This window comes from Nesoenas mayeri (genome assembly GCF_963082525.1).
Source record: "Nesoenas mayeri genome assembly, chromosome: 1".
NCBI lineage: Eukaryota > Metazoa > Chordata > Aves > Columbiformes > Columbidae > Nesoenas > Nesoenas mayeri.
In genome coordinates, this window is record NC_137541.1 from 44,894,147 (window position 1) to 44,919,435 (window position 25,289).

At 36.7% G+C, this 25,289-nt stretch overlaps 1 protein-coding gene across 1 annotated transcript in view; it reads left to right on the forward strand.

Annotated features, from left to right (window-relative positions):
* CDK17 (cyclin dependent kinase 17) overlaps positions 1-25,289 on the forward strand; it is a 97,436-nt gene that overhangs the window by 37,841 nt on the left and 34,306 nt on the right. The window contains exons 2-4 of the mRNA XM_080363811.1: positions 1,009-1,157; positions 16,725-16,889; positions 23,162-23,295. Of these exons, the coding sequence (XP_080219937.1) occupies positions 1,040-1,157; positions 16,725-16,889; positions 23,162-23,295 (417 nt within the window). The 5' untranslated portion in view covers positions 1,009-1,039. The remainder of the gene's footprint in view (positions 1-1,008; positions 1,158-16,724; positions 16,890-23,161; positions 23,296-25,289) is intronic.

Consider the following 25,289-nt stretch of genomic DNA (forward strand, 5'->3'; position numbering starts at 1 on the left):
TAGATCTTTAGAGTACCACTTCTTGCATTTGTGTTTGGAGGGGGACATAGAGGAAAATTTGATTTTCTAATTTTGTATGTGAATTTTGCATTTTGGAGTGTGGAGGCTGATAGATGGAGGAAAAAAAATACATGAGCAGCTCAGACTTGAAAGTATGGTGTGCTTGTGTTTAATGCTGCCTTTGTGACTATCGGAGTCTGTGAGCAGATGAACAAGTTACTCTGAAATAACATCCAGGGCAAATTGTCCATATGGAGTAATGAAGGACAAAATTGTGTTTCTCATCATGTATGGGCAAAAATATGGCACACTGCAAAGTTCACTTACCAGCTCAGACTTGTGGCAACATGTTTATCAGCGTGGACCTTTGTTACTATTGCTTGTTGACTTACTGCTTTCTATGGAGAAAGTACCTCCCAGTTTAGTCTTATTGCCGAATTGGAAAGAAATGTCCGTTCTGTCTGTTGTTATCAGGCCCTGGCTATCTATTTCCCGAGGTGGGATCGGGTTTGAGAATTGCTTTTGTGTTTAAAGCATTTAGTTTTGTCCCCTTCCTCCTTTTGTGCAAAGGGCAAAATATAGAGAAGTTCAGTAATTTCTCATCTATAAACAAAGGGGCTGAAAGAGGGAGAAGGTTCCAGCCTCCTCCTCTTTGGTGGGTTTGGTGAAGGGGGCAACAGAGTGTGGACTCTATAGGTTTTCGGATGGCTACTTATTATTAGATTGTAAAATTAGCGATCAAATCAGCTATTTTTTAAAGAAACAAATATTTTCATTTTCCCTAACAAAGAAAAATTGCAAAAATGTATGGGCACCTACCTCTGAAGACATTCTTCTTCAGGCCAGTAAAATAATCCTGCTTTAAGGATATTGTTTTAAGGGTAACTTGCACACGGACTAAATTTTCTGTAAGCTTTCTTGTGTCTTTATGGGAGGTAATTTAATTTTGGCTTTGGGTGAACTAATTTTTTCTCACTTTTTGCCCCCCCTTTTTTTCTTTCCCCCCAGGCTTCCTTAAGCCAGACTTAACATTGATAGAATGAAAAAGTTTAAGAGGAGACTTTCCTTAACCTTGCGTGGAAGCCAGACCATTGATGAATCGCTGTCTGAGCTAGCAGAACAAATGACAATTGAAGAAAACAGCAGCAAAGATAACGGTAAGCGTATCTTTCACTTTCCAGAAAATATAAGAATTGTCATGGGCCCCACTCAAGTGAGTGCTTTTGGGGTTTATATCAGTTTTCACAATTGCATGGATTTCCTCACTAACCTGTTCTTTTGATTTATCTTACATTTGACTACCCTAGTTCTTTTAACAGGTTGATATGTTGTCACACAGTGGTTTGGTTTGCTTTGATTTTGAACTGTAATACAGCTATTTATCAACAGCTATCTGAATTGATATTTTAATGTGGTGTGCAGCAAGGATCATAGATGCTCTTTAAATAAATCTATTATTTTATTAATTTAGCAGGTCTCACATCAACTTCATATGGCTTCAAATTAAATTTTTCCCCCAAATGATTATTTGGTAATATAATTGATAGTAATTGCTTAAGTATCATAAATAAAACTGTTTATGTTTTTGTTGGGGATGCAGTGCAGTAGTCTGAGAATTCTGTCACCCCTTCATGTCTCTGAATAGTATTTTCTCTTCAGCAATATGAAGGCATCTGGAAACATTCAGGATAACTAACTTGTCTGTGTATTCTTAAATGAGTCTTTGGCTGATCCCATAAATGTACTGGCTGCTATAAAGTTCACATTAATGATGATACTGCTTTTGAATGCAAACTGCAGTAATAATGAGTGGAAAAGATTTTATTGCTTCGTTCTGTTTCTTGGGCTGCAGCTTTTAAGTCATATTTCATCTTTTATGCTGATTAGTAGTATTTCTTGCTTTGCTGACATCTAAGATTTTCTCAAGTATCAAGTGATCTGATTTTTTTTTTTCCCCACTTCACACCAATAAATGATTCTGAATTTTTCCATTGGAAACTGACAGGGGTGGGAAATTTGAGCAGAAGTAGAGACAAAGGAATTTTCCCTGCAGACTTTTGAAACCTCATCCAAGATCTGTTGCATACCAAGTTTTTGAAAGCTGAATTTACCTTTGGCAAAACAAAGCTATTTGTATTTTTCACTTTTACCCTTAATCCTAGGTATATTCATTGCTATATCCTGTCTTCATTGTGGGCCATGCCCAAGAGTTTGGTAAATTATGTTTATTACAATTTTTTATGTGTTGATACAACAGGTCTACTCTGAAATAATAATTTTAGCATTTTTGCACTGATTTCTGTGAAGTACTTTCTGAAACACTGAGTAGTTGTCCCATGTGGCTTCACTTGTATTAGCCTTTTTAACTGATGCATGTTTTGTTCACACCTGTATAGACATCTGACAGGTGGATTTTATTATGCAAATGAGTGCTAAGAATATTACTTCCACGCTGGGAAATGAGCATCAAGAATTGTTACCAGCATCAGTGAATGTAGTGAACTGAGTTGTTGAATGGATTCAGTTGAAAACTGGACCAGGAAGAACAAAAAGATTTTATTTTAAGCTGTATCATGTTCTGGATGCCAGCTCAAGGGACAGGGGATGTAATAACTCATTAACAGAAGCATGAGCTTATGCCATCTTAAGTCGTGTATGAATCTGTGTACAGTTTATAATATTTATCTGAGAATTATCTCAAACAGCAATACGTGGATGTCTTCCGAATGCTTATCACTGATCTTTGACAAACTTAACTTCTCAGTCGGTATCTAAAGTTATAAAACACAATTGAAGAAAGAGGTTCTAATTACAAAGTCATTATTTAGCTTTTAGTGCTCCTTTTATTTTGCTTTACACATTAATTCATTGGCCAAAAGAAACCTTATGTGCTAATATTGTGTGATACAGTACATGCTATGCTTACAGCTGCAAAGTGTTAATACCTTACTTGAGTATCTTTGTATACACTGAAGTGTTGTTGATCCTCTTGAAAGAGGAAGGATAGTAAATATAAACTGTGCTGTTGCTACTTGTAACTTTGAACTCATAATTTTATGTAATTCTAAGTTTTACTGACATTTGCTTCCTTTTTTTTTATATTTGTGGAATGCAGATACTAGTATCTGTCCTATCTTTGATCTTGCAGAGATGAACAGGATACTACTTTGTTGATTGTTGTTTTGCTTTGTTTTTCCTTTCCAACCCTCCTTCTCTCAGAAAGCAGGGTTGGAAGAATGCTTGCTACACCAGCTAGTCCTGCTTTTCTAAAGGCAGTTCTAACTCTCCCACAGATCACGATATTTTGAAGGAGTAGTTTTCAGACAGACTGTAAGAATCAGGGTTTGGGCAACAACAATTGCTGGAAAAAACAGTCAGGAAATGAGTCCTCTCTTTTGGTGAAAGACAAGTTTGGTAGAGAACATAGCCTGGGAAAAAAAAAGAAAAAAAACAACCAGTGCACATTATTAAAAAATTACATACAGAAGAGTGCTTAAATGAGAAAGGTTTATCTCAGAATCTTATAAAATCAGAGTGCTAAGAAGCCTGTACTAAGTGTAAATACCAGCTCAGACACATCGAGGGGGTTTAGTCTCTTGAAGAATAGTTTATAAAGTGAGAGCTGCATGAAGATCTTGAAAGTGCATCTTTTACTGTGATGGTGCTGGTCTCAGAAGGCAGGAGTAACCATCTCCCTAGCTTTGCTTTTAAGAAGAATAAACAGCTCCTTTACCCTGTGGAACAGAGAAACAAAATGCACCCAGTTTGCAGGCTTTGGATCTGTCCTTTAAGAAACTTGAAAAGCACAGTCTAGTAAATCAAAGGCAAACCAATATCTTGATCTACAGAGAATCAAAGTCAAGGATACAAACAGTCTTCAGAAAGTGGTTCTTCCTATGTGGTTTATTTTTGACTGTTATTACATCACGAACTTGAGAAGTTGAAGGGCGTTGCAGCTGTTCTCATGCTGGAAGGCAAGAATAGACCCTGAACACTGAAGATCTTTGCAGCTTTTTTTTTTTCCATTGTTGTTGTCCAGTTTTGTTTTGTTTTGTTTTTTTTCTTCCTAGCAAATCACCTGTCTTACATCCTGTCATTCCATTCTGGTGGCCATGTCCACTGAAGGATATAATTTTATACAAGCTAGCTTTTTTCTTTCCTGGAAAACAGCTGTATAACTGGACCTGAGAGGCTGTACAGGCTGTATCCATAGAAAACCACATCTGTGCTGACCTGGGATTCATGCTCATCTCTGTCTGGTTTTCACATACATGTCCTGTAAAATCTTGATTATAAAGTTCCAGTTCAGCACTGCAGTTCCAGATGTAGATCATATGCACATAGGATCAAGGACCTTTCCTCAGGGTCACCCTTTTGCACTCACCTGTTTCGTTCAGCCCTCTGGCACACATTTCCTCTCCCAGAACAATTGCCTCTGATTTCAAATAACTGCTGCTCTGATCTAGAGACCCACCTTGTCATTAGCTCCAGCTTTGAGTGGGTTGTTTGAAGATTTGCTTTTAAAGAGCAGTACTCCTAATGCAGAACAAATTGTCCCATTTGCAGTTCACAGACATAAAAATAGATATGCAACTTTTAATGTCTTCGCAGTGCATTGATACCACTGAATCAGCTTACCTTTTGTGTGCAATGTCATTTCATACACAGCCTCCTTCATTGCGTGATGTCAGTACAATCTCAGTATGCAGCACTCATCCATCAGCAGCAAAATGGGATTAGCAGAGATCAACCCATATTGTTCCGTGCAGTAGCACAGAGCTATTGCACTGAATGTAGAATATCTAACAGTTTTGCTTTTGGTTTTGTGGGTTTTTTTTTTGGAACACCATCAAATTATTGAGTGATGAGAAACCTATACATAATTAAATGTGCCTTACAAATTATGTTCATCGGAATTGGCTTCTGGGTGAGGAGACATCACAAAATCAGATGCATAAACCATAGAAATAGAGGGACCAGTGAAATGCCTAATATACATCTGAAGCCTTATGAACTGTGGACTGTATGAAGTATACTTTGGGCTATTCTTTTATCTGAGTACAGATGCTTTTCATGGTCTCCGTTTCAACATATAAAGCCAATTAGTTGGATTTGTTGTTTATTTTTCATTCTGTCTTCATTCAAGCAAACTAACAATGTGCCAGCTTGCTTTTTTAATTCTAGATTCTACCTTACTATATGTATTGAGTTTAATATTAAAAATACTAAATGATAATTTGTAGCAGTTGACAGCTAAATTAGCTTCTGAAATTTTTCCTTGCCAATGACATACTAATGAAATTTGGCTAGAAGCAACATCCAAATCATGCATATTTAAAGCCCAATTAACTGCAAAATTTATGCAAATACTTTAAATACATACGAATGTGCTCTCTAATGAAAGCAAGAAAATGTGACCATATTATCTAATATCATGAAATACATTATCACGAGCTCCAAGCATGCTTTTTAGAATAATTACAAGATATGTTACTAAATACATCCACAGCTCTTGCATTAATATATAAGTAACTTGGAAAGCTATTTCATATTGCCAGTTTTTATTTTACATGTAGATGTATACACGCATACCTACTAAACTAAAACAAGTCAGTTTCTAATAGAAATGGCTTGATGAATTTCTAGAATAATATTTATCTCCATTTGGTGTGTTTTAGCTCAGTGATGTGATCATAGGATCTGGTTTCACAAACACTTGCATAATTCTTTTGTAATTTTACAGGTGTGAGTAATAATGGAAGAATCAGCTACAGTAAAGTGCGTAAGTGTTTTTTAGGTTTAAGGCTTTAAATGACTAGTTACTACTCTGATAAGAGGCATGAATGTTCATAAGAATTGACACGTTGCAGTACTGTCTCCGAACATCCAAATGTCTTTGGTGTTGTAGTCATTGCAAATCATCTTCAGTACAGCTGAGAAATTCCCATTCCATCTGCTACGTGTGATTCCTTGAGTATGGAAGGAAAACAATGTGTTGCAACATAAATTCAAGATGTTCTTAAATTGAAAATATGAGCACAGAAATGCTTACTGGTAATAAGTCAATACAATTTCTCTGCTGATACTGGAGGAAAGTATCAGTATAAAAATATCGGGGGTGGGGTGGGAGGAGAAATGCCAAGAAGTGGTAGAGATCATTCGAGAGCTACACATTCCTGCAAATAACTGGCAGTTGTCACAGCTAAATGCTGAACCTTGTATCATCCCTTACACCGTGCTGATGCTGTTTTTATTCTGGTCTGTATGTACCCTTCTGTGCTGTGGCATACATCAGTTTTTGTTAGTGCTGTTCAGTATGGTTTCTCCATCCCACGTACACTGCACAACATGGTGTTCTTTCTCCCCTTCTGTTTTAGTATGCTTCTTCCCACAAAACCTGTGGGCTCTACTCACATGTGGAAGTGCTTATAAAGTCAAATGTGCATGAAAATTCAGTGCCCAAGAGCTCACTGCAGAGACCTGTAGTTTTGGAGCGGGGAGGCTGACCACTCAGAAGTGTTTTCCTTCACAAGCAGAATGCAGGTTTGGCAGGAGAATTTGGTGCTTAGATGCAGAAGTAGACTCTAAATACACCAAATACCTGCTAGCGTAGGCTTACTGATGAATATGGAGAGATTCGTTCTCAAGTGGCATTCAGATGGACTTGTTAAGTACAGAAAAGTAAAACAGACAAAACTAGCCAACAGGGTTATTTCTGAAAATGGGGCAAAAAGAAGCCAGGTCCTCTGCTGTTTTAGTTGGTCAGCAGTGTGGCCTCATGGATGTTTGTCCTGGGAGCGACAGCGTAGCTGTGTGTGGGCAGGCAAGGATGGAGGCCAGGGATACTTGTATCTTGGCTACAGTGATGACTCACATTGATTTAAATTGTACCTGAAACAGTGTTCCGAAGAATTTGGTGTAGTGCAATGCCTTCTGGAATTATGCTTTTTAAAAAGTAGATTAGTAACTGGTGATGTGTCACGCATAGAAGATGGGAGGTACAGGACTACCAAGCTTATGTTCCAGTACGCGTTCTGATGACCCAGAGGTACTGTCTTGAGAATTACCTTTTAAATGGCATGAAATATATAAATCTCAAGGGCAGATTTTCAGCTTTAAATATGTCTCATTTGATTGTGATCTTTGTCTCGGTACCTAGACTGAAGAAAAAAACTTAGTGTGTGTGAAGTCAACTTTGAAAGGCTTTTTGTGGTGTCTTTTAGATGTCTTGATCTCATCTTTTGCCTTGTGTATTATCTCTTGTTTCTGTAGTTTAAACAGGCTCCTTGGAAGAATGTGTGTCCTTCTTGTCCCAAATTAAAAGTTTGCAGGGCATTTCAGTGCCATTTTAGTCATTGAGGTACTTCTTTTCTGGGAAAAACTTGAAGGCTGTCAGCACATTTCTTCATGCTCTGCACATGACTGCTGTACCCGCATGGGTTTATTTTGAACGATGGGAGGAATCATTTGAGGTTCTCCTAAATATTGTAATAGTCATTAATGTGAAGGTTTCATCTTATTACTTAATGAATAAATACAGTTTTAAGTAGTTTTGCGTGATTGCTCTATTTTTAGAGTGACTTAACGTTTTATTGGATATCGCATAATGGAGTCCATGAAAACAACCCCATAAAATAATGTATAAATATATAAATATACAGTATTTTATGGAGTACTCCTCCTGTGGCTCCCTGAGAATACAGATATACCAAATGTATGGCTGCTTCAGGTTATTTAAATATTTCTTTTGTGGGAGCCATCACCTGCACTCAACTGATTTTACTGAGTGGGTCTGACAGCCTTAGAGCAGTGTAATAAGATATCATACAGTGCAGCATACCAGCTCCAAGATGTCAGAAATTCACCTGGTTACATTCTAGAATTTCTGAAGAAATAAAGGACTTCTTGACAACACCTTTTTCAGGAAAGCAGTTTGTTCGAAATATATTTTGTATTGCAAGTCCAAAAAAAAACCCCAAACAATCTTTATTGTCAGTAGACATGTAAAAATTGAGTAATCATTAATAGAGCATACACTCAGATTAGTTAAATGAATGTGTAGTAGATGATGCCAAAACATGATTAAGCTCTATGATAGCAACATTTGAGGCAGTCGATATGAATAATATTAAAAGGTTATCATGATGGATTGCAGGCTTTGTGAATGCAGGGCTGTTTAGAGAAGGAATATTTAGTGCACCTATGTAGAGTTTATACACTTCCGCAATCTCTATCAAAACAGAAAAGAAAAATAAAAACAACCAACCCTGGAAGTTTTGTGAAACAAGGGTGAGGCCAAGGTGGGTGGAAAAGAAACTGCATGAAGTCCTGCCCCGTAAAAATCAGTAGCTGATTCTCGGGGTGTTTAGTGAGATTTTGTTATTGTTGAGCCAATGCAAAGTCAAGCTGCAGCTAAAAGTGCCGAGTGAGGTTCTGTCTCCACCCTTGTGCCAGCTCCTGTGCTCTATGTGCCCCATGATGATCTGGTTGAAAAACCAAAATCAAAATTACACTTATTTCTTGCGGGGGGAGGACCTCGAGCCACCTTTTTCATAGCAGCAGTGAATTGTGGCAGGCTTGCTGTTGCACTATAATTTCTCCTTGCTTAGAATATAGAGCATGCCTGGGTTCAGTTCCCATTATATACCTAAATCAGAGGTCATAAATGCTACATCTGTCTTTGATTAGAAAAAACTCCTCCTATCTACTTAATTTGTATGAAATTAAAACATAGATTTCTGTATTTGTATGGTTTCCATGTCCAGAATGGATAGTTACTGAATAATAATTTTTCTTCCAGATGTCTTCAGCTCTGTCAGAGATTTGACTTAAGGGAAAATGTCACCATGTATGACAGGTGATTGTGATTCTTTATTAAAGCTAGCTGAAGCAAACATCGTTCCAAAATTTAGGCAGTGAAATCTGAAAGCCAGCTTGGTCTTTTAATCACATAATAGAGGCACTCATGGGACATAAAAAAAAAAGAAGAGATAGTTGAATATGTGGCATTAGTTATGCAGAAAGTGTGTTTTACAATGCATTTGCATTCCTAATGAAAACACTTTCTTTCTTTAATCCAGCGACTGACTGACATGTGACAGTATGTCAGTTGCTGAGGCCTTGTGTAGAAATGCCAGGAAATTCTGCAGCCTCTCTGGAACTCAAATTAAGTAAATCCAGCCCAGGAAAGAAATTGGTAGTGTTGGCTCTTTGTTCAGATAGATGGTCAAGGAAAAGAAACATTGGCGATTTATTAAAAAATTGCTTAACTTGGGAGTAATTTCAGGTCAGGGTTTGTGGTTAGTTTAAATTGCAGCTAAACAAAAAAGAGGAGACATCTTTATAACCTCATGAAATAGCTGGTTTTGACTAATTCCTCATGCAAGCTTCTTGGTTATCTACACTATTGTTCTACTCTATCCTGGCAGTTCTTATAATTATGAAATTAAAAATTCAGTGCCACTTAAGCATAAATTTCTGTCACTTCACTACTTAAAGATTTCAGCAGCTCATTTGAATTATTTTTCTGTTCTTATTTTGTCTGTTTGTTAGCATTGGTGTTGGCATTATTTCAAACTTAGCAAAGCAGTGGTACTGTATTTTCTTAAAATAGATCTGTATATTCTAAAACAGATCAGCAACCTGGTCTGGAAACTCTTACAATATTAGTAAGCCAGGCCAGTTATATTTTAAAGAGTATTTTCTCTCAGTGGTACTGTTGTAGTTACTTCGCATTATGCCAATAATAACGGAAGTTTGAATGGTAGAATGCAAAAAATACAAGAAAATGATCCAAGTGAAATAAAGTAGCAGCTCAGCATTTGCTGAACTTGAAAATCAAGTAATACAACAATGCAGTCACCATGCATTGGCCAATTGTAAACCTTGCTGAAGGTGCACATTTGGCAAGATAACATGGATGTGGCATTTAAGAAAAAGTGTGTGTGTATATACGTGTGTGTATATATATATATATATATGTGAACTTTTAAAAAAGGGACACGTATTTCAAGAAGCGTTCAGGGGCATTGAAAAGAAAACTGTGTTCATCCTCTATGCCAGTATAATATTTCTAAATATTCTCAGAATGTTTCTGTTAACCTTTTTCACATTCGAAGACTCATTTTGCAAGATAGCTTGGTAGCTTTCATGAGAAATTTAAGAAATGAGCTGACATTGCTTGAAAGATGAGTGAAAGAAGTGTTTTGTAACCAAAATAATATAGCAGCAACTGACCAAACTCAGTCAAAAAAGAGCCACTAAGAAGTCTTGCTTTCAGCTCACTTTTTGTATTTACAAGTTTTGTCAGTTTGGAATTTCAGATTATAGAGTGCAATGAGGAAAGAGAGCTGGAGATCAATAGTTAATAAGGCCCTTGCTGGAGTGGTTGTGCCAGCGTGAGCCAACACGAGCAAACTGCCCAGGTGCTGCAGAAGCCTTGAGCCATAAGGATAGCTAGAGTTCTGCCTGGATGTTTTCCTGTCCCCAGTGATGGCATTTGAGGGCAAGTCTAAGGTTAGAGCCCAGAATATAACATAATTTCCCCAGAGTACTGCACTGGTTTCTACTTCAGAGACTCCCTGAACTAGGCAGGTCTCTGTGCAGTCAGTAACCCTGAGCAGATTTCTCAGTCTCCCCTTGAGTCTTGTAAACTTCTGATGGTTGTAATGTTGTAATGTGATAAGGAGTTTCCACAGATGTGCGGTGTGAAGAACCGCTTAACGGTACCGTCTGCGACCTGCCAGGGCTGGCTGCTTCAGAGACCCTCACGCTGGAGGAGCTGGTGGATGCAGCTGATTCCTGGGTGCCCTCTGCAGCCGTCCTACAAGTCTGTGGGTTGTATCACACCCTCTGCAGTTTTAATCTGAGAGAAGATGACCAGAACTGTGCATGATGGTCGAAGTGCAGTATATCTGTACACCTGCATAGTGGCATTTCTGCTCTCTTTAATTTCCATTGTTCATTTTGGCTGTGGCTGAGTATTAAGCAAATAGCTCCATGAAAATACCTACTGTGCTGCTGGACAGACCTCCATCGTGTCAGCCAAGCCTTTGGGTGGTTACTGAGTTATATTTACCAAGTGCAGTGACACCACATAAGGAATGTTAGTGAGTTTTATACAGGGAAACATTTTTTTAAAGACAAACCAAACCTGTAATCACAGAGCTAAAATTCTAAGAAGCAGTTTATAAATGTATGTAGTAAAGGCATTTAACTTTTACAGTTTTGACTCATCTTAGTTAAGGCGAGGCAGTTGCACTAAATTCACGCCTTAAAAACTGCAGCATTACCCTTTAAATGTAGTGATTCAGCATCTTAGTAATCCTGCAAAAAAATTGAATTCTTTATGTGAATGAAATGAAATTGTAATTTTGGAAAAAGTACTTAGGAATCTTTGGACAGAGAGAGTTAAATACTCTTTTAAAAAGCACTTTATTTAAATCTCGTATTTCATAAATGCACAAAAATAAAGATGCGATGTCTTATAAATTCATTTCCAGCAAGAGTTTTTGATCGTTTTCAATATTTGCTCCAGTTCTTAGCTGTTATTGTCACATTTGCAAGGAGATAGCACACAATGCAGAATCATGTGAACGTTTATTTAAAAGTTTCTTGCATACACAATGGAAACTTACCTGTATATACAAAAATACTTTTCCAGACTGTAAGTCTGTAAGTTATACAATCATAAAAAGAATAACACTATATGATCCTTTTCCTAACTTAATGTGTACAACGATTTTTAAAAATACTTGTAATGGAGTGTTACTAATGCTTCTCTTAATCACAAGTATAGTAGTAATCTGAGAGATTTTGTAACCTTCATTTCATTGTCTGTCTGTAGTTACGCCTGTCCTACTACATGACCTAAATTATTGTTGCTAAATTTTATAATGGCCTCCATAATTTAGAACAGTGCTTACGACAGTGCAGGAAGGTGGTAGTTGCCTATGATGGTGAAAGTTATTTCCGTATAATTGGATCTTATTATATTAACCATTTGTATTTCATTTCTATATGAAATAAATAACTTACACTTTTTCTATGGATAAACAACGTTTAATCTAATTCCTTAATTGTATTCTTTAAACATGTGTTCATTAGAGCATAAGCAAAACAGCGCTGGGTGCGCGGGGGATTCATTCCACCCAACACGCACACTTTTAACAATAAGAAGTGTGCTTAAATACAGTATGGTATTACATATTCATAATGACCCCAGAAACGCCTATACATATTCATGACCTTTCCCGCTTTTTATTAAAATGAGTCTCAGATAACCATTTACATATTCCCCTCCTTGACCCTCCCCTGTTGCGCCTGCGCAATGTCACTTGGTGAATTTGAGGAGGGGTCTTTAGGGGTCTTTGGATGAAGGCTCCTTCAGCTTCATCACAGTGGACTTTTTACCTTTGGCTCATTAGGAGAAACTGGCTGGAAGCCAAGCTACCAAACCGACTGCAACCAGACTGGCGCCCCCTTTTTGCTGTAAATCTTGGCTATCTTTTCTCCTCAAGGTTGCAGCTGGTGCTGTAAAACTTCTTATCTCGGCATTTAATGAAGTCCTGCTTTTTTTTAGCACAATTAGTTACATACAGCTCTAAACTAGATATTAATAATGTAGTTTAAAATGTTAGCTTGGTAGTAGGCCCTTATTATATAATTGCTTAACCCTTAAAATGTTAGTTCCCTCTATCAATATAACTTCCTAAACAAGTTTCATAACTTTTTACATAGAACTTAACCACCTTTCCCTTTTCCAAGTTCAGAGTCTGTGCCTCATTTGGTTATACCTGTAAACATTAAACATCTTAGCACGAATCACAACTGCATTTTCCACATATATATATTTTATGTTTGCTTAATAATTTTATCTAAGTTTATAATTGAGATGAACTTTTTGTGTTAAGATACCTTAGAAATTTTGTTTTAAACTATAAAATATGTGCAAAACTACCAATGCCATGAGGAAAACAAGTTTTTTAATAATAATCTCTCTTCTTCACGCACTCATGTTAGTAATGAACATGAACCTCAGTCTCTAATTAGTCATTCAGTGTATCATAAACTCTGGCCTTTTTTACATGCTACAGAGTTCATGGACTAGATGAATTTTAGCATGTGTAGCCAAAAGCCATAACATACAAGGGAAATAATCAACTCTGTGAATGCAGCTGTACTCCCCATGTGTGCACACACTCGAGTGTTAATGATACTGGAGTCCTCAGTGGCTGGGAACGTATAGAGGTGTGTATGGGTGCAAATGTACAGAGGACAGCAGAGGCAAATGTGCTGTCCCGCTTGCAGGCCAAGCTTTGCTCCCAGCCAAGCCGCCTTGCCCCTTCCTTCTGCTGCCTTTGTTTCTCCAGCCCCTGTTGAGATATATCCCAGCATCCTCAGTTGCTCATTAGGATGAGAAAAGTAGTACTTACTTTGATGTAGAATTTGCATTTTTGTGTGTGAGAAAGTCATCTTGCCATGGGAGATACATTTTTCAGTTACCAAGCATTGGTCTGTCTCAGCACCTTGCTCAAGATTTAAGTTACTCTCCCAAGCATAAAGCTGTTGACCATAGTGACAGAGCTAAAAAATATTTGAGTTTTTTTTTAAGTGGTAAAAAAATATTTGATTTTGTTTTTCTTCTTTTTTTAGGAGTACATTTCCACACTAAAAATATTCCAAGAACTTTCTTCTTACATTTCTTATTGGGGCTTTAAAAAAGATAATAATAAATAAAATAATATAAAAAAACAACGGAGGGACTTTTTCTTTGCTTGGTGTAGCAGGGCTTGGTCAAAGGCAGGAGAGTTTTGTTTCCAAGATTTTCCTAGAAAAAATATCTCTTGAGCTTTCTCTCTTATTTTCCTTAAAAATTAGTTTAGAAATAATTAAAATGAAGTAGAATTGCATGCTTGATATACATTATTTTTTGCCTAAATAGTAATAAAGATGAAGTAGTAATTGCAAAATGACTCAAACTAGCATCTAAAACCTGTCAAGCATGATGGTTACAACCAGTGATGTCTCTCTCAACAGGACAAACTCATCAGGTATTTGGATTTTCAGAGTTACCATTCATTTGACACTATGTATAAACTCAGCGTGAGGTCCTTAGTCTAGGAGCTAGATCAGATTAAAACCAAAGATCAGTAAGAAAGTTAGAAAGCAAGTTTTAATATATAAAAAAATCAAAGCAGTAGTTGTGCTGTAGGTGAACTGATATGTTTTCTGTTATGTGGAAGTAGTGATAGATACTGTTAAAAAACTCAGGAGGAAGGAATTACTGCCTGCTGCCCCAGGGTAAATCTGCTGTTGAAGGCACAGAACAAGGAAGCTGATACCACTCTGAAATTGAAAGGGTTGATGCAGTGTATTAGGCACAGAAATAAGGATTTGGGACAGATGCACAGAATTTTGAAGGTGAAGACACTGATCATACTTGATGAACCAATACATGGATCTGTGGTGTATTTTTCCTCATAGTCACACATTTTGAAGCTGTGTTTATAAAGGACGTTAATGGGAAGATGCAGACAGGATTGCAGCTGTGCTGATATGTCCTTTCACATTCTATTCTCTGCCTGAAGCATTTTTATGGCTTTTCATTTTCCCGCAGCAGCTGAATAAAAGTGATTTTTTGTTGTCGTTTTAATATAATAATTTGTGTTTACATGCCAAATTTTCTTGCATAATTGTTTTTAAAGTCACTGGCCTGTTCTTGGGTAGCTCTGTCTGTGTACTTCTGTCTCTATAATAATATTTCCAAAAGTTTTTTGTTCATGTGGGAAGGGAGGGAGATTCCCTTCAGGATCTTGTTTTGTTTGGGTTATTAGGTATTCCTTGCTGTTATTTTCCATAAAATAAGTTCATCTAGTGATATTATTCTTCTTATTTTGGAAGGGAAAACAAGATTTTGGCGTCCCTGAATGTGAGAATATAAGTTTGGGTGATGAAATAGCATCCCAGTCTGTTCCCTGTCCCAGTGGGTGCGAGTGGGGCTCTGAGCAGCCATGAATGGCTCCAGAAACGCCTCAGGAGCTTCCACTCCATCAGCAGCACTTATGGTGCAGATGCCGGGTGTGCGGCTGCTGCCTTTTCTATCTTCCAAATAATACCAAACAACATGTCTAAGGGTAATAAGAGTCACATGATGGAAAAATAAAATTACTTAAACCTAAAGTGTGAAGTAGGCACATCACAGAATCACAGAATGTCAGGGATTGGAAGAGATCTCGAAAGATCATCTAGTCCAATCCCCCTGCTGGAGCAGGAACACCTAGATGAGGTTACACAGGAAGGTGTCCAGGTGGGTTTTGAATGTCTCCAGAGAAGGAGACTCCACAACCCCCCTGAGCAGCCTGTTCCAGTGCTCTGTCACCCTCACTGAGAAGAAGTTTCTTCTCACGTTTAAGTGGAACCTCCTGTGTTTCAGTTTGTACCCATTACCCCTTGTCTTACCATTGGTTGTCACCAAGAGGAGCCTGGCTCCATCCTCGTGACACTCACCCTTTATATATTTGTAAACATTAATGAGGTCACCCCTCAGTCTCCTCTTTTCCAAGCTAAAGAGCCCCAGCTCCCTCAGCCTTTCCTCACAAGGGAGATGCTCCACTCCCTTAATCATCAATAATAATCAATCACGTCTGGTCTTTTACCTGGTATGGAGACATTGCTTATAAGTAGTTGCCAGGTGACTCTCACCTCTGGGTATGCTTTGGATTGTGACAGTATTTCTTCTTTGATTTCTTGTACGGTTGACTTCATCAGTGGCCCTGGTAAGTCCAGTTTTGTGACAGGCAATGCAGGATGGCTTCTGTTCTCCTCCTTGTTGGGGATAAAAAAAGTCTCTGTACGTTCTGAGTTAGACTGCATCCATTGCCACAGCCATCCTTGAATGCCAGCCCATGTGTGCAGAGTCAGGATGCTGAGAGAACACGAATGCTTAATTTTTATGCTCATTTGTAGGTCAGATTTTAACATTTCTTATGTTTCATCTTTTTTTGGAAATCATTTGTCAATAATAGTAAGTAAAAAAATTACAGTCCTGATTTTAAGTCTAAGTGCTGTTTAAGACACAGTCCAGTAGAAAGCCAGAGTAACTCAATGAATACTTAATTATTATGATATCCTTTAAGTTAATAACCTTAATCATGGCAGGGCAGCTCTGGTGAGTATAGACAGGTACGTTTCCTTCTGAAGATTTCCAGTAGTAAGGCCTTGCTACTAGTGATCCTCAAGAACTTTGAGAGGAAGAATATTTCCAAAGGCTTGTGTTTGAATTTGCTCATTGTGTGAGCTGATCTAACATCTGGTCTGTTTAAATTATAGTAAAGATGAAACATTGTGCAATAAGACAAGTCATTAATTCAGAAGATAAAAAGTTGATAATGAAATATACGTTCTGGTTTTATTCACATTTTTAAACTGTGTATTCAGGTCATTTACTGATCCAGCAGCAGAGTGACAGAATGTAATAAAATGAGATTTGGGTAATATTTAATGCCATGTTTTGGTTAATTGGTTAATAGAGAAATAGCAGTAGTATTATGGTTTACTGTTAGTATGAAAGAGAATCTTACGAGAGTGGTGATTTCCTATCTAGTAACTGTTTTTTTTCTTTTTCTTTTTTTTTCTTTTTTTTTTTTTTTTTCTTTTCTTTTGGCATGTTCCTGACCATCCTGCTTGCTTGTGGGAATGAATATGTTGATCCTTGTGAATTGTAGAGCCCATTGTGAAGAATGGCAGGCCTCCAACGTCTCACAGCATGCACTCATTTCTCCACCAGTACACAGGATCTTTCAAGAAGCCCCCGTTACGGAGACCACATAGCGTCATAGGGGGCAGCCTCGGCTCTTTCATGGCAATGCCCAGAAATGGGAGCAGATTAGGTAATTTACTACGTTGTTTGTTTAAGTTCATTTTTAATTTGAAGAATAATGTCTGTATTGATTTTTAGCAAGAGATACAGTTATCGTAATGCTTTAATAAATCTCTAGGAATGTAACAGTCTGTTTCTAGGGTGGTTAGAGAAACTTGGTTTTAGGGTACTGAATGTCTCCTAAGATTTTCAGGAAGAAGGCAAATACAAGACCAGAAAGAAGTCTTCTATGAATGTTTTTCAGTTGCAAAATTACAAAATTTTAAAGTATTATTTCTTAATATTTTGCAAGAAACCTATGTGTCCATCTCAGTTAAATATTGGTGAGAACTGCAATAAGTTGCATATGATAAAAATAGAGGATCATCCTCCTCTATGTGGCATTTAAAAAGAACTGGCCTATTAATTAGACTTTTCGTTATTATAAGAAAAAAAATTACTTTTTCAGTGGTAAATTAAGGCCACTCAACTATAATTTCAACTATAATTATCTTTTTTGTTGTGATCTCAATCGATATTTATGGTTCTGTGGGGCAAATAAATTACAGGTTTTTTTCTTCTCCTTCAAGTAATTTGTCGTGTTGCTGCCTCCAGTCACCATTTTACCCTGCTTTTATGTTATTTTAAATGATGCTTAGTTAATTGATACTAGAAAATGAGAGCAACTCACAGTTTAATTAGAATTTTACGATTTTTTCAATCTTCTGCCCTTATTAGGGTGGGTGTGATAAACTGATCTCCTTCAAGATTAAGTTATGAATCTTCAAGATGGCAGTCAAACCATTTAAATCCTCCTCTGCTGTAGTATCACTAACCATATTCAAAACCTTGCCTTTTTACTGTTTGTGCCACCATTCAAATGGAAAGAAGAATTCTGTCATCTTCAATGGCAGCAGTTGTTATCACAGAAGAAAACAGGTTTTGGTGTGAACAGTTTGACTAGAATATCAATTCCTGATTTCAACTCAAGTCCTATACAGTTTAATTTTCTTTTTTTATTTTTTTTTTCTCACCAATAAAAAAAAAGTTATGTACTTAAAGAAATCTCTGGTTAGGAATATTTAGTGTTTTATGAATTATTTGTCAAATCGTATGTATATAAACTATGTATAGGAACACCAGTGATTTATACTTCTGTGCTTTTTTTCATGTGTATTGCCTTTAAAAACAAAATTTTTAAATGTAAATTTACCAATGACTTATTCCCCTTCAAAATTTCTCTATGAACTTCAACTCAGCTTTGCAAAAGGAAAATAATAAACAGTGTTTGGTTTCTTTTAATGATTTTTCCAGTTTTCTCAAAGCTTTATTTTTAACATGAAAAAATACTGATATATAAATTTTGCAGAAGAATGCCATTAGTTTTATTTTTCTCAGGTGATCAAGTTTTGTAGGTGATGAAGTGTTCAAACAGCACTCAAAATTTTGAAATGTTATTCGGTAGGAAGTGTTATAATAACTACTAGTAGCTACAGATTCCTGTAAGATTTGTAGTTTCATTGAAGGTAGTATGGAATAGATTTACTGAGTGGACCATGTATATGTTAAGCACCTTTTTGCTTTGGATGCAGTGATGCTGTAAATTATGCAATTTTTTTTAATGCTCATTTTTGAAAATTTAAGCTGCTTGTACATGTTATCTAGTGGTAGATAACACAAGAATGTACCATATGAGAATGGTTATTACTCAGCAGGATGCTGAGGTTTTGTCCGTTGGGATAATGACATCAGAAATGAAACAGTCAAATATTCTACACTACATTAGACTATTTTCTTTGCTTTCTTCCTTCGTCCTCTTTCCACTTTTTTCTCTATTCCAGTGATGGGAAAATGCTGTCAGAGAAATGAGATATCACAAAATGATGCAGTTAAAGGTTGGTTATTTGGTTAAAAAACAGATTAAAATGAGACCTGCCACAGGTACATCTTCATGCTGCTTGCTTCTGAATGAGACTATCAATACAAAAATTGGTTGAGAAGCCCAGGTTTGATTTGGAGTTCTGTTTGTTTTGTGAGCACCGAACATGGGTTCCTGCTGTTGTGGTAACATGTAAAATCTGCAAATACTTTTTAAAGAATTTCTACTTGGAAACATCTCTGTTAGGTTTTGTAAAAAGTTTTGTGAAGACCAGAATTCTGAATGGATCTTGACAAATTGTGCATTTGTTTAAAATTTTGTAGTCCTTTTTAATTTAGAATTTGGTTGTTGTAATGATTTTAAGTGACATAGGTGACTCTCAGGCCCAGTTTTGAATCGGCCATGCCGCTGGGGCAACTGAAGGTTTGGCTGAGATTTTTTTAGCTCATGTATATCTATACAGCCTCTATATATCTATACGGTCTTGCACCTTCAGAAGCTACTGCAGCTCGTGACGGAGCCAGAGCTAATAAACCCTTTTTGGACCTGACCTGGCTGAATGCAAAGCCAACTTAGTTGTCCTTGTAGTATTTATATTACTGGGAGTGCTGGAGAGGCACTTGGCACGTGCAAAGCCAACTGAAGCCAACCCTCCCGGTGAACCTGAGTTTCCCCTGCTTTTGCCAGTGCTGTTGATATAGTTATGGAGAGGCTTTGTTTCTTTGTCGTAAATATTTGAATTGAAAGGAATTATTTTTCCATACAGCCTTCATAGATCACTAGTGTTAATGGCAAAGGCAATTTCTCACTATTTGAATTGTTATTAATGAAACTAATTGTAAAATTTAGCCACTTGATAGAGCAGTGCACCTTGGAAAGAATCCAGTCTGCAAGTCACATGGTCATTTTTGTAATCATTTGAAATAATACGGAAAGACCCTGCAGGCTGACTCACTGCTGACTAATTAGTGGATATTATTTTAGCTCACTTCGAGGAGTTCTAATTTGCTGCACTGTAGGTTCCCTGTATCAATCTCTCGTGTGGTGCATTCCCCATAGCTGACATGAGAAGAACATTTTGTTTTAAATGTTCTTCCGTTGTTTTCTTGTTATATTGTAGTCATCTGCAACTTTTCATTATGTGGCCATACTGAATAATTAATTAGATATGTAGAGTACATTAACATAGACATGTGTAAGAGAATGGCCCGGGTATTCAGTGTAAGCAATTCAATAAATTATTGAACCATTAAAACCTCTGAAGACCATGCAAGCTGGCTTTGGTGCGGGTGAACTTGCCAATAGAAAAGCTTAGTGAAATTAAGGGAGTATTTGCATGATTTTCATCATTGCTTGATGAAATATTATCTTCATGCACCTGTGTAAAATGATTAAAATTACTAGGTTAATGCCTTATTCCTGGGTTTATGCTATTAAAATAATTAACATAAGGCTCTACTAATGCCTTTTTAATTGAATAAAAGGACACATTTATATTAGATGATAACACGGTTAAGACCTTTTTTAAAAGTATCCCTATTTAGAATATAATTAAAACACTGCAAACCTTTCTAGATAGAAGCAGGTGGGTATTTAGCCCATCAGAAATTCAGGCATGTGCTTAATGATAGATTATTTTTTGGGGGGGATGATACAGCCGGTATCCTGCTTAAAATCTTTTGGTAATGGGTGTATATAGCTTATACAGAGTTAACAGAATTAGTTAGATCACAGCAATATTCATAATAGACTGACCGTCATCTTATTGAAGTCTGAAATACCACATCTTTAGACTTGAGTGGTACTCATTGTATTCTCATTGTCATTGAGTGTCTTCTTATTCCTGGTTTACAAAGAGCAGAATCCCCTTGCAGCTACATTATCTGCCCCAAATGTATGGGTTTGTGTGACTAGTTCTTGAAAGATGCATTAGTTGTGTATGATTGCATAGGCCATCTTTTTAGTAGAATTATCTTTGTCAACTAGGATGCTCTTTGTAGCTCTGAGTGTTACATTTTAGAGTGTCATTTTTTTACGGTCATTTCATAACGTGTGTGATTTTGTGAACTGAACATTGCATATTTTAAGATACAGAATATGACAGTATTAATCACATGATTACTTTAATAAGTGTCAGTCTTTTTAAAAAATAAATTATGTAATTGCTCCATGGCTTAGAAGACAATACTTCTTTAATTCCATCAGGCTTATTTTGTGAGGTTGATCAGATGACTGTCTCTTGTGTAGCTTCTCTAAAGAAAATAGACTTTGAGGCTCAATCGGTGGGCTTGTACTAACATGAGGATGAATAGATTGGGGAACAATTGTCAGTAGCTGTTACACTTAATTTTACAAACAGAATCTTGAGAGCTGTAATTGCTAAAATGAATTATATGACCTCTCAAAAAAGTGTTTTAAAAGAGAATCTTTAATAAAAAACTGATATAGTGAATGTGCTGTTTACCAGATACATCAATGCTGCCGTAACAGCTTTGCTGCAAATACTGTTTTCAATAATGCCTTTATGTTACTGAAAACAACTTCCTTCAGTTTGTTAGATATTTTTAAAAAGACATGTACCAAGTCATTTGAGAGAGTAAGAGAGATTTCTTAGAGACTAGGCAAAAAGGAATCACATTTTGTCTGCTTAGAATGTCTGCTAAGAATCTTTTCCTCTGCTTCAAGCTACCATGCTGTTAGAAGCATTGATGAATATTTACCTTGCTTGAAACCAGAATTTTTGTTTCTTATCAAGCAAGGAGTGCAGCTTTTCTTTCCTCATTCAGTCCAAATCTGAGTATGACTTGCAGGAAAAATTCTGGTGGAATGTGGATTTTTAATCAAGATCAAATTTAGATCCACATTGCTGCTTGAAAATACTCTTTGTGCATGGGATGCATGCTTATTTTATGTGTTTAATTACAATACTTTGAGTTAAAATATGTGCTGCCCGTACCTTGTGAGTTAATCTTTTTATATCCATTCTGTTTTCTGTAAAAGGAAATTCTTTGTACTGAGGAAGGATTTGATCCTTTGAAGTGTACGTGATTCTGTGTGAGCCAAACTGGATGGACGTTGTAGAAGATTTGTTCATACCCAAACACTGGTGTACAGTTTTGTTTTGTTTTGTTTTCTTAGAAAATTCAGCTCTCTTCCTTGTTGATAGTGATAAAACTTGAACGTTCTATTTTTTTTTTAATTAGTGCTGTGCAAATGCTAAATATTTTCAGTTCTGTTGGTGGCAAGGCTGAATGAAGTTCTGTGAGTTTTGCTAAAATTAGTGATTGATTTCTTAGGGGTAGAGTTTTGAGATTTTTAGTTGTTCGTCAGGTTCTGTTTTATCCTGTAAAAGGTCATGCTTAATACCAAGGATCAGGACAGGGCAGGGAAACTGGTGTCTTTTGAAACACCTCCTTTATGTTTGTAAGTATATAATCTCTACAGTAATTTGGAGTTTAAATATTTCAGAGGTGATGGTGAAGCATTACTCACAGTGAATTGCCTGTATGACCAGTTTCCCATTGTGTGTCCTTTTGCAAGTTGTTTGACTCTTTGTGCTATTACTGACACCACCTTGATGTTCGTTCATTATGGTGTCTTCCAAAGTCTGGAAGATCTTGGGGTGCTTAAAAGTAACATGTATGTATATACATAATATACAGAAGTGCTTTTGTGTGGAGGAACCTACCAGATTGTGTTAAAAGTACCAATTTCAGTTGACATGAAGAGCCTGCAACACCATATATAACAACTCAGGCAGTTTGTTACCTCAGTTCCTCCATAAGGTCACAGATTTCACTTAATTGCTCCTAAATATCAGGTCTGCTGCTGAATCCGCTTGCATGTTGTAGGCCTGCGTTTAGATGGTCAGAATACGTCCCCTTCCTCCACACGTGCACACCAGTGATTTTTATAACTGAAGTTTCCATATTTGATATTTCTGAAAATAATGCCTGTACCTCTCAGGTTTTCTTAAGTTTCCCCGAGATATGTCTAGGTTGCTAACATCAGGTACTCTGATTTGAAAATGCTAATGTTTTATATCCAAGAGCAGCTAAAAGAGAAGAGGTATTGAGGGAGTCCAGGAATTGAAGCCATGAGGGGAAGGTGGCTTATGGGAATTAAAATTCGATTTGGACTGTCTGTCTTTCGTTTTGGGAAACTGAGTTCTTCTGTAAAGCACAAAAAGAAAAAATAATGATAAAGTTTGTCTAGAAGTCCGATAAAGTAATCCTGTTCATTGTGTGATTCCTGAGCCATAAAAGGTGTATGAAGACTATACAAAGTACATCATGACCGTGATGAGTCTTTCCCTGCCATAAAACCCAGTCCACAGTAATGATACAGTTGTTTTCCATCTGTACAAGAGAGATGTTTCGTGGAATACTGATTAACTGTTCTCAATGCTTTGGATTATTTTTAAGATATTGTTCATGAAAATCTGAAAATGGGGTCAGATGGTGAAAGTGACCAAGCTTCTGGAACGTCATCTGATGAAGTTCAGTCTCCCACTGGTGTTTGTCTCAGAAACCGGATACACAGGCGAATCTCAATGGAGGTAATTTACTTTTCATATAAGGATCATTTAAATTGACCAGAGACTTGAGGGTTGCTTTAATTGTTCATTTTAACTGCTTGTCTTCTCAATTAACTGTAACTACTCTGACATATATTCCATGCAGGGAGCATCATTTTAATATTAACTTAATTTGTCTCCATTTGTCACAGAGAAATCAGATCATTATGTTGCATAGTTTATGAGTGGTTAATTTTGAAAATCTAAATATATGTTGAAATTTGGTTTCTTGGGAAGAATTTAAGTGTAGCATCTGCATTTCTTTTCGTCGCATTCTGTGCAATTCACTGAGTATATTGAAGAAGATAGACTTTTTAGACATTTTTCACTCAAGACTGTTTTCTAATCTTTGTAAAACTAATGCTGCAGCAGCAATGGTCCTGAATGCTTCAGCCTTTCCCTCTCTTCCTGTTTTTTAATGAACGGAACTTTACAGGATGGTAAACAAAAGGAGGAAAAGTACCTTACGAATAACTGTGCACATAATTTCCTTTATTTATGAGTCTCATTATGAATACTAGCCACCCTTGTGCTTGCTTTGTTGTCATTTCCCTTGGCAAAGAAAAACAGAACACTTCCCTGTTTCTTGAGTGTACAAAAGTTACAGTTAGAATGCCTTTGTTACAGAAGCACGGAACATTTTGTAGTTACTGTTTTATAGTACACATACCGATACGCGCAGTTTGTAAGGTTTTTACATCTTCATTCAATGCCTGTTATCAAATACAGGATTGGGGAAGCAGATCTGGATAAATTAGAGTAGGGTGGATGTGCCAAAAATTTTTTACTTGTGAGGCGTTCCGTTATGCTTGGAATTCCAAGACTCCAAGCATGTAATGCTGATACGGTTCCAAGAACTTGTGAATTAGATGTATTAATGATTTATGTTGCTTCTTGCACCTGGGAGGTTTTGTCCCCAAATTCCTAAATTTGTGTGTTAATCTCAGGTTTGTTATAAAGACTGTTAAACCATTTACTTGGGAGAACTAAGGTGGGTCTGTTGATTTATTGCAGGATGCTTAAATTAAGGGAAAAAAAAAGTATCTGAAAACCAGCATGTCAGAATGTATGCTGGAAAAACTGAAAGTCAAGGAAATTATTTAAAAGGATTATTTACTTTTTGCTCATTGTTTGTTTCCCCCACATTTTGAAATGTACATTTAGAACAGGAACGAAAGAAATCAGTGATATATAGTGAAATTAACAAACTGAAATGGAAATGTGTCAAGTCTTTCAGAGACAGCTCAGAACCATTAAAAAAATCTTTTTTAGATTAGGATTTAAGAAACTCTAAAGGAAATTCCAAAAGAACTCAGGAATAGTCATTGAAGTTCAGGCAATTTCTGTGCATTTTTTCAGAAGGTGTCAAATCAAAACATCTTTTCATTGGCCTCTTTAGTTGTGAAACAATTCTAATATGACTATTTAAGAGGCTTCGGGAAGCTTTTGTTTAAGTTTTGTTTAACCATTGCTAATTTTCACATTTTTCTCCAAATTCTGAATGCTTGTCTCTGCGAGTTGAAATTAACATTATTTCTTCATTGACTGGCTCAGTCAATGAGAGCAATAATTTCTTGGCAGCTATTCATGTATATTCTGTGAGGATTCTAATGTTTTCCCTAAATAGCTTCAGTGTTCATAGGGTGACTTCTCCGATAAGGTTTCAAGCTGATGTCTACGAACACTCTCACTTCTGAATTTCAAGAATGCTGTCATTGAGAGATATTTCTGTTTGGCTTGCGTTTACTTCTTGGAAGTACTTTAGTAGGTGGGATTTTTACCTGTTTGTGCATTCCAGAGGAAAAAAAATAGCTATAACAATCTTGGTAGCTTTGGTTAAAATACCTCTCTAATCATAATCTTCTCAGTCGACTTTCTTATTTCCTAAGTGGAAAGGCCTTAAGTGATTACATTGTCTGCCTGTCTTTTCCTCCCCCTATTTTTCCCATGAGTCATTTTCTGTCAGTTTTGACAGA